At 42.8% G+C, this 16,058-nt stretch overlaps 1 protein-coding gene across 4 annotated transcripts in view; it reads right to left on the bottom strand.

Annotated features, from left to right (window-relative positions):
* sgcd (sarcoglycan, delta (dystrophin-associated glycoprotein)) overlaps window positions 1-16,058 on the bottom strand; it is a 241,637-nt gene that overhangs the window by 20,857 nt on the left and 204,722 nt on the right. For 3 of the 4 annotated variants that reach the window (XM_069145968.1, XM_069145969.1, XM_069145967.1), the window contains one exon: window positions 5,158-5,281. In XM_069145968.1, coding sequence (XP_069002069.1) covers window positions 5,158-5,281 — 124 coding nt within the window. Of the gene's footprint in view, window positions 1-4,379; window positions 4,725-5,157; window positions 5,282-16,058 lie in introns of those variants that run through there. The other variant, XM_069145970.1, reaches the window with a different exon arrangement.

Genomic DNA, 16,058 nt, shown 5'->3' with positions numbered 1-16,058 from the left:
AAAGAGCTGAAGGTTTAGAAATGTATCATTATAGTTTGAAGATTATAAAAAAAAAAAAAAAAAAAAAAAAAAAAAAAAAAGATTTGGTTTGTTTTTCTGTGGCGGGCTCAGAATTTTTTTTTTTTTTTTTTTTTTTTTTTTTTGATTTTTAGGTCACGAACTGAACCAAAGACCCGTCTGAACTGGATATGTTTTCACATTAGTAAAAGATTTATGCTCGTCCCGAACGTAATAACTAAATTTGAATAAATGTACGGTGACAAGAGGTCAAAGTTTCTTTTAAGTTTTGAGTTCGCTCAGAGTTTAAAGGCTTCATCTGTACTGAGGAGGATTTTCTGCCCTGCGACGTTCACATCCCATTATTGTTCTGTTCTGACATCATCATCATCATCATCATCATCATCATCATCCTCCACACGGCACCCGTATACGCAACGGAAACGTCGGCTAAGAGGCCTTTCTCGCGGCGGACATTTTGACGCAAAGACTCAAATTGCGGGTTAATTGCTTGCGTAACTGTTTGCAATAACTTACTTTCTGTGGCATGTTCCCTTTAAATCACCAACGTCGGACAGCATCTTTGACCTCCATCAATTCATAACCCCGAGATTCATTCGGTGCAGGAGAGCCGACTCGTTTTCTTTCATGACGGGCCGAAAACGCATCTTTCCTTTTCATCTTTACCTCAGCCGACCCCGACTGAGTCACGCGTCTCTTCTCGTCTCGTCACTCTTTAATTGCTCTAAAAGCAGATCTCTTCACTCTGCTCTCCTCTCCTCAGCACAGCTTTTATTTTTCCTCCCAGGACTTGGAACTCACAGGATTGGACCCCCTAACACCTCGGCGCTCCACTTTGCCGACTGCGTAGAATGTTAAGTGATCCAGATATTGGAAGTCACACTTGGTAGTATGGAGCTCATTCAGTGCCAAAACCGTAAAAAAACCCCCAAAAAAACCCCAAAAACATACGTGTTTTGTAAATGCCCTGCGGGTTCACTGACAAACACAATGTGGTTTGCAAATACGAAACACTATTAACAAACGAATGCATTTTGGTTTGTGAGTGTGGAAAAAAAACATCATATTAAACAAATACAAAAAGGGCTAAATATATATTTTACAAAGACTTTTGTTCAAATTCTTTCTCACAATTTTTTCTGCGCTATCAATCAATCAAAACATGTAGTAAATGTATTACCTTGTTAATGGTGTTTCGTATTCGGGCAGTAAATGAGCTCCACGCACCAACCACACCCATCTGTGCAAGTTTTTCTGAGCTGCATATTAGTGACTTTTTCATCCATATTTCCAGCTCTCTCCGACATCGGGGCAGAGAGATAAGAGTGGACATGGGCGGAACGAAAGGTAAAGGTCATGTGTTGGATTTGAAGCTCACTGCACCGCTGCGCAGCAGAGCAATATCCATGATGAAAGTCACACGGACAGAATCTTCCTGTCATCAATCCCCGTCGATAAATCTCTTCAGGTATACTATAGGATAGTATATACAGTACGTCTGTCACGGAAATGTCATCAATGCGGAGCCCTGAAGCTGGAATAAAGGTATAAGTGGAGTGTAAAAGTCAGTTTCTCAAAGCACAGCAAAGTTAGACTGTACTGAACAAATTTCAAGAGATTTATATGGAGACACACTAGAAACCAGTCGTGTGCAGTCAGATGTGCGCCAGACGAATTACGAAGAGGAATTACACTTAATTATATTTTTTTGTGCTGCACACGTTATCATAAGGATTCTTGTTGGCACATAATGGCAATACAATACATTATATTTGTGTGCTTGGAATTGAGATATAATTTCACGTCAATTCTCAGGTCCCTTTCTTACTGCGATGCAATAAACTCTCTGTGTTGTGCATGGACTGTAGATGAAGACAGTAGCTAACCCCAGTTTGGCTGACCAACAGTAAAAGTTTTGGAGGTTTCTCAGTGTAGTCTCTCTACAACATGGCGGGAAAAAGGGTCGGCTTCGTAATGGCCAAAACCCGGTTGACCGGAAGAAACGACTGGGTATAAAGGGTACCAAGTACACAGGCCCGAGTCCAGGCGCTGCCACTGATCCAGGAATACGTCTTGCCCAGATTCAGGTCGTCGCAAGCGGTTGGTGGCTAAATTTGCCAGTTCTCAGCCCAGACCGGTCCGCATCTACACACCCGACACCAGGTCAAATCCGACAACCATCACCACGAGGTCCAGTGAGCCGACACCGCTCGCCGCGTAGACACCATCACAGTCGCTCAGACAGCCGTAAATGTGATTTTATTGAATGTGAAAGCTCCAGCGGGGAAACAGAAAGTGCGACAGTGCCTTTTCATAGCCGACCAACCAGCTGTGGGGGTGCAACATCTTCAAAATAAAGCACAACACTGAAGTATATTCAGAAACTGATTTTGTTGGATAATTCTGGAGATACATGATGTTTCAAGAACATTGACCATATTTTTGCTTTTTAGAAAATCAAGAAAGCGATGAGATACGAGCGATTGGTGCGTTGGTCCAGTCAGTTAACTTTTGATCAGCCTAAAATATGTGACACCTGTCTCAAACAAATTATTTTCCCTACTCCGCAACGTAATCGCCACGATGAAGATTATTACATTAAATACATAAGATCATTTCACATGGCTATTCTGTAACTGTCGGGTAAGACCAAGAATAAAAGATCATCCGTCACCAAGATTCACAAAACTTCATTCATATTTGAAATATATTATCGACAGAGACAAAAAAGGACAAATCTAAAAACCCTGCACAGGTTCCTGCTGATCTCCAGGTTATTCCTTTTGTCTTCCGAGCAAAAAGAAAAAAGAAAAAAAGAAAAAGAAAGAACAAAACCAAAGACAAGTTGTTCTGCCATCCTCCTACCCCCACGAAAAAAAAAAAAAAAAATCATTACTACATAAATCATTTCACTCCCCCCTCATTGATTGGAACAAACTGTCTTTTTCGCTCTGCACAGTGACAAACCCATCTCCCTCCCGGCCTCCCGGGGCTCGTACGGGACCGGTGTTTCACTGGCCGAGGAGAGGAGGAGCTCTCCAGCCATAAAAAGGTAAAGGAGCCATTACTGGGTGCCTCTGGGAGGCATTGCCATCAAATGACCTGGAACACTTTTAAAGCAGAGTCTCAGCTGACTTCCTCAGACAGCTGCTGTTGAACAAATCTTTCAGCAGGAGGGGCAGACAATGTGAGACTCCCCAGAACCAGTGTGTCAGTGTGTGCGGGACGGCGGTGGTGGGTGGGCAGCTGGATGGTATTCATGTGAGTTAATAAAGCTGCTCATGAAGGACAAAAGTACAAATACAGTTGATTTGGCACGGAAGACAAATGCCTATTTTCTTCAGTTTTATTTTATGTCCCCAGACAAAGTTTTGCGTTATTTCTTGCAGCTTAAAGACAAAAAAAAAAGAAGAAGCTTAGAAAATGAACGCTGATCATACCATTGACGAATAAAATCAAATTATCTTTGAAAATAAACATTTAATGCATCTTTTTAATATGACGTCATCTGCTGCTGCTTATTATTATTTTTTTTTTTACAACCGCTCGTCGAGCAGCTGCCTCGATCCCCTCGTCACTCCAGCTCTTCCTGGAGGATCCCAAAGCGTTCCCGGCAGGGAGAGGCACACACCAATCATCCGCAGCATTCAAACCATCTTGCGTACGTCTCCCCCGTACCGACTTTTTTCGAGGCATGAAACCAGGCACCGGGACGTCGGCGGTAGATCCTTCAAGTCGTTCCGTTAAGCCTTGTTTTTTTCCCCCCGCAGTTCCTCCATCCGGTCGACGTCTGGGAAATTTGGAGGCCAAGCCAACATCTTCAACTCTTTGCCGCATGCTCCTCAAATCACTCCTGAGCAAGCGCTCCGCTCGGGAGGTGTGTGTTTGATGAGCGTCTTCAGAAACGACGTCTATGAAGGAGTGTGGTGTGCGTGTGTGTGACTCCATTTCGGTGTCTGCTTGTGTGGTCTGTGGGCGTCTAATAGCCAAAACCTTTCTGTAATTGCACTGCCTGAGGAGGGAGAGAGAGACAGAGAGTGTGTGTGTGTGTGTGTGTGTGTGTGTGTGTGTGTGTGTGTGTGTGTGTGTGTGTGTGTGTGTGTGTGCGTGTAAGACAGAGGTTTGACAAATGGACATTTGCAACACTAATGGTGTGTGAGAACGGGATTCTAATTATATGCACTGCCCACCGTGAGCCCAAACGCCTCATTTCTGACCACACAGCCATGAAAACGGCGAGAAGACGCGGCGTCGGGCTGCTACTTATTTAATTGAACTTAAACTGGATCCAAGGGCACCTTCCTGAAAGCCCCACCTCCCCCCTCCCCTCCCCATCTCGTATCAGCAGCCTGTCTTAATGTATGAAACTGTTTTTGTGGGAAACTTTTAAACACTTTCTTCTCCCTAATCCTCCTCCGCTGATTTTAACAGATCTGACATGACATGACTGGTGCAACCTAAGGAGGGAAATCCTTTTATCAGCGCAGCCGACCGTGATGAATGCGAGGACTGATGTGTGTAACGAATCAGGGGATGGTTGGAGGAATTTAGGAGCGGGAATGAAAAAAAAAACACACAAAAAAAAAAAAAAAAGGATGAAAGAGGGAACGAAGCGGCATGAGTGGATGAGCGGATGGGGAGGGGATAAATAAGCAAAGTTAAAGACAGAAAGAGGACAGATAAAAGGAGGAGGGAAGGACAGGAAACTGGAAAGGAAGCAAAGATGGATGGAAAAGAGAGTAGTTATTAGCACATGAAAGAGGCTATGAGGAAATAATTAGATACTGAGGGGAGGATGTAAGAAACTGAAAAAAAAAAAAAAAAAAAAAGACTCCTGTTCTGTTTTCCTGCTTTTCTGCAATGTTCTAATAGATTCTGGTAGAAGGCCAGTATGTGGGGAAACTGCCACCAGCCGTGATAATAATATTGGCCCGTGTTGACGGAGGGAGCTGGCTGTTGTTTGGGTCGTTGTTTGCTAAAAATAAGTTTGGACAGAACAAGCACCGCATCGAGATGGGAGCTCAATCAGCCAGTGCGGCCAGCAGTTTAGTTTTTGTTAGCTTTTTCTACAATTTTCTGAAGCTAATGGAAATTGGTACCGTCTGTGACCCGGGAGTTATTTTGCGCCGGTGGACATACCTCTCCGTCTTTGGACTCCAGTCGCAGCTCGTTCCTGCAGATGGCCTGGATGTCTCCGGCCTCGGCCAGGATCTGGATGCCTTTCGGGGCCTCCATCAGCAGAGAGCGAGTGGGGGACTCCAGCCTGGGAAGACACAGAAGCGGGACAGCTCTGTTAGTGATCACGACTTCTCATGTTTGAACGAGAAGGAGAGCAAATACGGAAGAGCGTTCTTATTTACGCCCACAGTTTGTGTTCTGTAATTGGATCTTTGGCAGAAAAGTTGACTTTGTTCACTTTTTTTAAAATTTTTTATTTGATTCACATCAAACGGCCAAATTTCAATCGTATAAACAAACAAACAAAAGATTCTGAAGTAGCCTGTTTGTCAGATCTTTTAGTAACTCTGACACCGTAGTAGAGATTTTTTTAATCGTTTTTACCAATAACATTATAAACACTCTTTACGTAATTAGAGCCACGTTCACTGCTGTTTCTGAATGATAACGTTTTTAAAGTTATGTAAAGGTTGGTGATCAGTTTTGGGTAGAGCCACAATCAATGATCTATTTCTATTATTTTCAAACTTACAGAAAATGGTACATATATAGGAGATAATAAAAAGTATTAATAATGGGAGTTATATAGATAATAAAAACACAAGTCAAAATTACAATACAGATATACAGTGCAAGATAGACAAAGAGGTGCAAAATAGGATAAAGAAAGGCTAAATGAAGTAAGGAGAGAAAGAACCAATAAAACAACCAAAAATGATGATCTCAACAGGAATACCATGGAAACATGGTTTCCGATTCTATCACCGACTGATTCATTATAATAACACGGAGAGCTGTACGAGCCTGCCCTCGGACCTCCGAACCACCGCCACACGTCTGATTTCACGGAAGCCTTGGAACTCTTTCCAAAATGCCCCCACTCTCAAGATCTCACACTTACACTGATCGTAAACGAAAGCAGAAACACAAGAACACACAAATTAAAAGCCACGGCCGTGAGTGGAGCGGAAACTGAGTGGATCCGACACTCGAACAGTCGCGCCCACCTGGACGCCGAGTACGCTGACAAATTTCCTGTATGCGAGGATTAAAAAAAAAAAAAAAAATCAGCCCGCCGCTCTTCACATCTTGACAAAACCACTCGGAGTCACAAGACGATCTTCACAGGAAGCAGCAGACATGTCAGAACGCTTCGGCAGAGTCGGACTCTCCGTAGACTCCCTGTCACCACGGCGGTGGTGGATAAAATACGTGATGTTTTCTCCACAGGGAGGGTTTTCATTGATATCACACACGCAGATTTCAACTGGAGGATGGACAGCTTCTTTTTTTTTGTTTGGTCTGAGTGAGGGTTCTGTTTATATGCACGCACACGCACACACACACACACACACACACACACACACACACACACACACACACACACACACACACACACACACACACACAGAGTATGGGCATCCATCATCGTCATAGTAATTTCTGTGGGGGGCATTTCTTTGGTGGTTATGCTTTACTGTTGGAAGACCAAACAGATCTACGGTATGTCCGAGCTTGTAAAGTAGGATTAGACACGGGTAAACTCCCATTTCAATTTTCTTTTAATGATATTCTCAAGGTAATATTGCAATAAAGCCCCTCTCCTGAAGTTTTTACACACACAGACTTGTACTTTTAGCCTTGGCATTTTCTCTCGCGGCTCCCTTAAGTTTGGTATTAACAATAAATCATACGACTACTTATATGTGAAAGGGGTTGTAGCTCATTTGTAGTGATGAATGATCACTCAGCTCTGCGGTTCGCCTCTGTTTGCTTTAGCGAACGGTGACAGATAACGGTAACAAACGGTGCAGATTTATAGTCGACCTGCAAAACGTAGCCGAAAATGATATGAAAACGTGGATGAATTTTAATGCAGGTTCTTTTATCTTTTTTTTTTTTCTTCCAACAACGGACAAACTCATGTCTCTAAATTTAAGGTGTACGTGTGTTTAGTTTGTTCACGTACAGTATGTCCACAAAAACTGTGATTTTTAGCTTCCTTGAAGTACCAATACACACGATGATAAAAGCTAAAAACAACAGCAGAGCTTTTACTGACAACGTTGATCTCTTGATCAACTCCTTGATTTACTCCTGGAACCTTTAATGGAAAAATTCACCCAGGTGAGTTCCCCTGAGAACGAGGAGAGGAGCTGCGCTACAGTCAGCAGCGCCAGTCACGTATTACAGTAGAATAAAAGAATAAAAATAACAACGACAACCCAGCAGCAAACTTCACTTCAGCTAAATGTCAGGTTATGTGGGAAGAAACATGCCAGGATTTATTATTTGTGCCGAAGGTACCACGAAGCACTTTGGGTGACAGCACGCATCACGTGCCGCATGCCAGCTCATGGTATAATATAATAGAGGAGAAAAACAAAAGGGGAGTAGATTTCAGATCTATTTACTGAGTCAAAAGGTTTTACTATATTTTCATCCTCAGCATATCGTGCTTAAAGAATAAGTACGTTGTCCTGTCTGACAGCCGTCCATTAAAAAAGGCAATAAACTGTAGAGTATAAACAGACAGAAAAAGTAAATCTAAATATTAAAAAAAACTTGAATAAGGCCAACAATATGTTTAAAATTCATTGTTACATCTGGCCCTAAAATAATATTTTCTCCCAGTATTTCATTCATATGTATTTTCTTAAATAAATAACGGTAGCATACTATTTGCTTTAATTCATGTACCATAAAGCATGCAGCACCTAACTGTATGTTGACGTGACCAACAGCAGTTTGTTTTACGGCGGGACACCCGACACCAAAATGTAGCTTTGTACTGTGACGCGAGATGGACGTTAATGGAAATGAAAGCTGCCGGTGTCCTGGAATCTCCTGCAGACTCATGACAGAAGTGAACAGAGAAGGGAAGCCGAGTTGTTAAATCTGTTAAAAAACAAAATCTGCCGAGTGCTTCGAGCAGCGCTCCTGGAGCTGAGAGGAGCAACCTGAACGCTCGACGGGTCAATCGAGGTCTAAGGTCTAGATCTGCTCAGTTCAGTAAAGTCTGATGTGTGACAGCATGACCAGTGTAGACTTAAAAGTAAAAATCTGGATAAAGGTCTCGGACTGGGCGTCGCACCCGGATCAGTAATCGCTTGTGGACGAGCTACAACTTCAAAGGTGATCGGAGACTGAGCGCCGCGGCGAAGATGAGCAAATGAGAGGGAGGTGAGAGAGGACAGAGGAGACGACGAGAGTTGAAACCAGAGCAGAGATGAAGAGGAGACGAAGAGACAAGAGACAAGGAGGAGGGCGCAAAAGGATAAAGACAAAATAAGAAAGAGCTTAAGGCAACGTTCTCTGAATCTCTGATTTCTATACGGACCACGGTGGTCAGGGAGGTCTACAGTTGTCTTTGCTTTTCCTCTCATAATTTAAAGTCTTTTCTGCAGCGCGGTCCTCTCGTGTTGAAGTGCTGCAGAGCCGTGGATCTCAACCTAGGGGTCGTGCGCCCTTTGGGGGTCACGAGATAATATCCAGGGTTCCACAAATGGAAAGAACGTAGTCAAAATCGAGTTACAGGCTGGATCGTGTATGAAACGCTTGATGGCTTTTCATTTGAAGTGAAGGATTTCATTTTGACACAGTCAGTGCCGGTACATCGGTTTCAACAAATACATCAAACTCTTTAATTTTGGTGCTTTTATGACACAGTATCGTGGACAATAAAAGTGGGAGACGGACATTCGGTTCCCAGACAAAGGTGAAAGCCACGGCTGAGTTTTATCTTTCTGTTATTATATTTTTAAAAAAGACAAAGAAACTTTTTATACGGTGTCCAAGGTCAAACAGAATCATATTGAGCCTTGAAGTGATACTCAAGCAAGAAGAAATCTATAGCTTCCAAAGTGCTTTGCAGCCTCCAGGCACCGTTATCTATCAGTTCCTGTTCTAGAATTTCAAATGAGTTGGACGGGACTTTGCACAACACGGTAAGACGCTACGTAGAACAACTTGACCACGATTTACTACAAGTAACTTCTGTGATATAATGCCAAATTGTTAATTTTGTCCTTCAGGCTCTGGAATCTTCACATGAAATGCTCCAATAATGTCTAATATCCCAGAATCCGTTGGTTCTAGGTCAAAGATCTTGGCTTTTTCAATCTCACATAGAAATCTTTGGGGTGAGAGCAAACGGTAAGTTTCTTCAACATTCAAAAGGACCTCAAAGGTATTCAGTGTGTGTGGATGGGAAGTAAAAAAAAAAACAACAAAAAAAAAACTCCCACTTGTCATCCTCCCTCGTTCTCCCAGGTTGCTCCTCGGGGAGTCAGGCGATGGAATATCTCTCTCAGGTTTTGTATTCTTAGTCATTTCCTCCTCTGTGAACTGAAACGTTGTCTTCTTTTTTTTGAATTTCCTTCACTCTTATTTCTGTCTAGTTCTAATATAAACAGTTTTTCATATTTAAAAATAAAAATCGAGATTTAGCAAAGAAGTCGTCGACAAATGCCATATACTGTATCTACAGAAATCTGAAAGTAAAGAGCCCTTTCAATAAGTTTGTACTCCCACTTTCTGTCTGCCCGATATAGTATTATATTCTTCTGTCTAAATGTTGCCTTAGCCTTTTTATTTTTACATTTATTTCTATCGCTGCCACAGCCTCAATTCTCCACAGCGATCTTAAAGCTTTACCTTTTTTTGGTTTTCTATACGTTTGTACATTCTCATATCCTTCCTTCTCTTTTCTCGGCAGTGCTTCATATCTACACCGAGGATCCAAGGTTAATAACTCTTTGGGCTTCCTCCTCATATTCTTCACCTTCAGATAACAATGACTGTTTTTTCAATATGACACACCGACAACTCGCTCGGTCTGAAACCTGGAGGCAGCTTTTCTTACTCTCATTTTGGCTACGGCGTGACTCCTTTGTCCTTGGAGACGACGCCTTCCGCCCAAAACGATCTGCCACCGTTTCTTCGCACGGCGGAAAATCGTCGGAGTTGCGTGGCGTTATAAATACATAAGCTGCGGTGAGTTTAAGTGGGTCCGCCTTCGTGTCACGTGGCAAATCATAGGTTAAATGGCAATCTAGGGCAATAAGAGCTGCGGCTGATTGCTTGGCGGGGATTTTGCGAGCTGCCCGAGCGGACGACCCGAGCGCGCTGCTGCAGAGCGGACCATCCTCTCAATTACCGAGATCAGTGTAAGCTGACGGTGTGGAGGGCGGCGAGGGTGGAGAGGAAAAAGAAAGCAGCAGGTGTGATATTGGAGAGGACAGAGAGAGAAGAAGGGGCGGAGAAAAGGGGTGAAAATAAGCGGCGTGGACGTGGCATCCGGCTATTCTTGGGGCTTTTTGTTCCTTCTGATAATCCTCAGAGGTGCATTATCCGGAAACAGGCCACCTTGAGGAGCGATCTCTTTTGTTACGATATATTCGACTGGGTAAATTATTGTTACGCTGGACCTTTTTTGTTGTTGTTCCCGCTTCACGTTTAAGGTCGGAGATGAATGTGGAAATAGCACACGAGAGGATAGACGAGGTGAGGAAGGAGAGCGATGGGATCAGGACATGGTGTGAGAAGAGGAGGTGAAGTTCGGACGATAAGAAAAACGGAAGATCAAGGTAATTGTAGCAAGAGGAGAGGGTGGGGGGGGGGGTGTGATGGAGACACCGAGAGTTGAAACAAAAGATATAGAGGAGGCAAAGAGAGGGACAGAAAAGGAAAAAGACCAAATAAGAAAGAGCTGAAGGCGACGTTTGTTGATTCTATGATCGGTGGTCAGGTTGGCATGCAGTGTCGTTGCCCTCTCCTCTCATAATTTACACATCTTGCGTTGAAGTGCTGTAAAAGGACAATAAAAGCGGGTGACAGAGTGGAGGTTCCATTTCCAGATGAAGGTGAAAGCCATATCGGAGTTTGACCTTTCTGAAGAAGTTTCAAGTAAAGAGGTGTTTAAGGTCAAACACATGGATATTGTGCTTTGATACTTGAAGCCTTGAAGCGGCATTCAAACGAGATGACATCGACACACAAGACTGGAAAAAAATTGCAAACGCCGTTCGCACTGCAAAAATTGTATTTTGCTCTCCTGCCACCCGAATGCATTCTTTATTGCAAACAGATTCCAACAATTTCAATGAGACGAGAGTTTTGAGTTGTGGCTTTCTCAGAGAACAATCAAAGCTGAATTTCCAATTATTTCAAAGTGGGCAAAGTATCGTCCTTTTTGTTGCGTCCCTTTTCTGTGCTGCTGCCGACATCTGTTTTGTCAGCGATATAATGCATAGCTAGCATATTTAGAAGGTCAGTTTTGGAAAAAAGCTAAATTTCCAGTGGAGAAAAGCCTTGTTTTAGTCAGTGATGGAAGGTCAAACAGAATGTTAACACTGATGCTTCGCAGGTGTGACTTTGTACTGTGTATGATATCTTCGGTGGGCATCACAGACTGTAAATAAAATTGGCCGTAGTCCCTGAATTTTAAAAAGAGAATTCTTTGCGGAACTCCCTTAAAGTGCAATACCACTGATGGCCACTAGGAGCTCGATTCAACAACCTCTGGCTCCCATGGAAAGCCCATTAACACAATTGTTCAATCTTGATCTTTTTCATTGCGATGAAGCTGGTTCATTTTCGTGGAATTATCAAAAATTATTGTTGAATAATGGGAATTTGGAACATCTACAATTCTATGTTCTGATAAAGGTGATTTATGCTCAACAGCTCTTGAACATGTGAAAAAGTAGACCCTGAACGCAAATTGTTTTCTTAACCGTTACATGTTTGTGTTTTAAAACAATTCCAGCTGGGAAGTGGGAAAGTTCCCATTCGGGAATAACTGACTTTCACAGAAAATGTGCTGAAATTTCTGCTGTCAGACGACAGAAACAATTTGAACAACCCTGTTAGCATCCATATAAACCAACACAGAGAGGAAATGGAGCTCAGGAGGTCACCATCATTTGCTCTCTTTCTACCTTTCGCCACAAAAGCTGCCAACACCGTTGACCGCCGGTCTTGGCGCATCTGCGGTTTCTCTTTGCACCTGAAACTTCAGCAAAGACGGAGTAAGATTACCGCGCGCTACAAAAAGAGCTACAGGAGGAGTCGTGGGACAGACCGAGTTTCTGAGAGACTAATTTGAATTTTGATGATGTAAAAACTTTCAGCTTCTCAACTCTTGTAGGAAGTTCGCCACTTCACATCTCATTTCACCTTAAGAGAGAGAGAGAGAGAAAAAAAAATAGACCTCACAAGTCTTCTTCCTACTGTTTTCATCACTTTCTTGTCGTCCCGTTGCACATTCACTTTCCCTCTTATTGCTTCATATATATTCCTTTTATCTGTGCTCAGAATTGGTCGGGGCATAAATCAAGCTACACTATCGGATTCGCCCATGCCGGCATTTTACTCTCACAAAGGCGTTCGTCTGATGCAAGGACACATCCTGTTGACAAGGCATTACCACGCAGATGGATACGACGGCCACGGTTCGAGGTGGGATGAGTGCGTGTGTTTGGATGTGTGTGTCTTAGGGGTTAACGTGATATCCTGAAATGGGATTTGAATCCTCGATTGCTACCTGCCAAGGAGACGGGAGAGATTAGAGTAAAATTAGATTTTAGCCATGCTCCAATGAGCTCGCTCCCCTTTTTCTGACGTAATTGGATAGTTTGGGCCATATTTCATTCTCAGTTGGCTGGTTGTCACCAAAGATGCGTAAACAAGGGGGAAGAGAGAAAGAACAAGAAAAAAAAACACATTGCTGTAGACTGTATCAAATTATGTGGACAATGATATGATGAGGGGTTTTGGAGCATCGCTCAGAAATGATCTGCGCATCACTGGTGGGGGATTTTTTTTTTTTTTTTCAAGTTTTTATGATTTGAAATGAGGATTTTGAAAGGAAAGCAGCAATGATTGATGAGTCACGGTTCATTTGAATGCACACACCACTGAAACACTGTTATTACATGTTTGTCATCAAAGTCCTTCTCTATTCGACCCCTTATTTCCGTCACGCTTGTCTTTGCAGCGTTTCTCTATCACACAGAGATCCTTTTATTTCTTTATTATCTCTCAATTCCTCATCTAATTTTCCTCTACTTCTTTCACTTTCCATCTCGTCCATTCCCTGACAGAGATAATACTTTCTTTCATTTTTTTAAATTATTTTTTTTTGTAATATATTTTATGTTGTTTTTTTTTCTGTTTTGCCACTCTCCTATAATTTCAAACTCTAGCTGGCGTCTATTTTGTTCTTGCTCCCTCTTGTTCTTTAATCTTTGCCGACTTTGTTTCCCCCACTTTTTCTAGTTTTTCTCATTTTCACATCAGTCTTTCTACCGCTCTCTCTCGCTCTCTGCTTCTCTTTCAATTCAGATCAAAGAATGTCATTGTGCTACGTGAATAGAAAGATCAGTCGCAAAACAGTCACTGTGACAATGTAACAATTTTCCAAAGAACAGTTGGGTCTGCTTTCTGCTTAAAAGTCTGCTGGACAGGGTTTGACCGGAGACCAGCTGGTTTCCAGGACAAAGCTTTGTTTGGGAGGGTTAAATTACAGGGCGTCACTTGAACACTGATATACTGTATATACCTTACATCTACACTAAACTGGTTTCTGGTGGGTCCTACAATGTGCAAGATCAAAAAGTATGAGCATTTGGAAAATCGTCAACAGAGACCCCTGAAATGCTTTCGAAGCGCCAAGTCAATGAATCGGACACACGAGAGGTGCTTTAAATGGCATTTGTGTTTCCAAAAGGGAAGAACGTATCTCAGGGCAGCGACCAGGTGGGCTTTTCTTTGACAATCGCCAAGGTGGGTTATAACGCGAATTCACCCTGAATTCTGCTACATCTGAGGGGAAACCATGTAGTGCAAACAACCTGGACTGAGGTGCGATGGCACTTGGGTCCTTCAATAGGACAAAATTTGAGCTCAAGTTTCAGGTCCATGGTGAAACTGCACGTGGCCACGTGCCACCGTTACAAAAAAAACACGTTAACGCTGATGTCAATCAAGCGACCGAACTTGGAATACTTACTCGCAATGTGCTCCGTGCACATCACTGAGCTCCATTCGTGTACGACGGGAACAATCTCGGAACTTTTTGATGGCACCTTGTATGCACCGTTTAAATTGAATGAACTGCAAACTGCGTTCAAGCTGGAATAAATCATTCCCCTTGACTTGAAAGCTTTAAAGCTTTATTGTCTCTTGCTGTTTTATGTCCGTTATAACTGTTTTTACTGCTGCTTTGTTGATCGTGTTTATCTGGCTTTAGTTTGGTTCTGTCGCTCATAAAAAAAAAAAAAAGATCTCAATGTGACCTGATTAATTGATATTAACTGAGTAGGAAAAAAAAAGCCAGCAACGTTCACAGCAAAGTACCCACTGGTTTATACGACACGTTGTCATGAGCAAAAGTCCTCCAATAAAGCAACCGAATATCAATATCCGAATGAAAAATGGTGAATCTTGGACAAAAAGGCAAATAAGATTCACACACACACACACACACACACACACACACACACACACACACACACACACACTTCACAGTGATTTCCGCTCATTGGTGGTTGATAACACTTCTGCTACTGTAAGTTGAAGGTGGGTGGATCTCTGCTGGGGTTTACATAAGGAGATGTCAGTCATGATGTGCACACACTGCCTCAGTCCTGATGAGAGGAAAATAAGTGAAAACACTCACAAGACCTACATCTATGCTGACAAATAGGATCCCCCCCCCCCCCCCCCCCCCCACCCGCTCCATAGTGTCTCATTTCTCCTCTTCTTCCCTTCCGTCATAGACACGCCGTCCTCTGTCTCGCCACCGTCACACTGGGCCTCCGTCTCTCTCACTTTCTGCTCTGATTGACTGTCATCACATCTGACAGCACAGGCGGGAGAAAGATGATAAACAAGACATTTACACCAAGGAGACATCCACGCTTCTCTCTCTCTCTCTCTCTCTCTCTCTCTCTCTCTCTCTCTCTCTCTCTCTCTCTCTCTCTCTCTCTCTCCCCCTCTCTCTCGCTCTCTCACACACACTCACACACACTCACACACACACACACACACACACACACACGGTGAAGGATAACGGGTGAAGATGAAACCACACCGAGTCCGTCGAAGTTGAGTTTGACGAATGCCTGTGAAGGAGCTGATAACCTGTGACACCTTAAAGGAATATTCCGCCCCAAATCTTTTCATTATCATTTGGCTTCCCAAATGACTTCCCTCACAGGAAATGAAGGACGTGGCCGCCTTGGATTTAACATATAAAATACCCGTTATTTTGCCTTGTTTTAGCTTCAACGGGAACCCTTTAACACACTTCTGTTTTTTTTTTTTTAAATGCATTCGAGCCTGCTCACGGTTTGCCTTGTGGTTTATGAGTGTCGTGTAACAGCCGTCTTGATATATTTTTCCGGGGGTGGTCTACAGTGATGACTTAAACAGCATTTTATCTGGAAAAGAATATATAGAGTCTTGGAACAAGACAACAATCAACCACTTTCTGATAAGGCACAATTTTTGAAGGGTTTATAATCCATAATCAGTGGCGATTTCAACTGTTTTACGTTAATGCTTCATAGATCTGTTCAACGGACTGTGGACATCATATCTTCTAAAACAGAGCTGCAGGAGCCAAAATCCATTCACAAACTACTTGTTAATATTCACAACTGCAGATGTATCATGCTGTTTTTTTGATATGCTACGAGACATATTATGAGCAAAATAAGGAGTCATCACTACGTCTGAGCATCTCGGACAGTTTTTCATACGTAACACTCCTAAGGAACCAATCCTGTCATCTTGGAGCAACATAGAGCTGCAGGCGAGTGATGGAGGAGTGGGTGGAGATTTAGCTGGGAACCTTT

This window comes from Embiotoca jacksoni, unplaced genomic scaffold (genome assembly GCF_022577435.1).
Source record: "Embiotoca jacksoni isolate LCO1_2020_lvr unplaced genomic scaffold, fEmbJac1.0.p SCAF_13, whole genome shotgun sequence".
Taxonomy (NCBI): domain Eukaryota; kingdom Metazoa; phylum Chordata; class Actinopteri; family Embiotocidae; genus Embiotoca; species Embiotoca jacksoni.
Note: the sequence above shows the minus strand (reverse complement) of the source record. Positions and strands in the feature narration are given on the sequence as shown.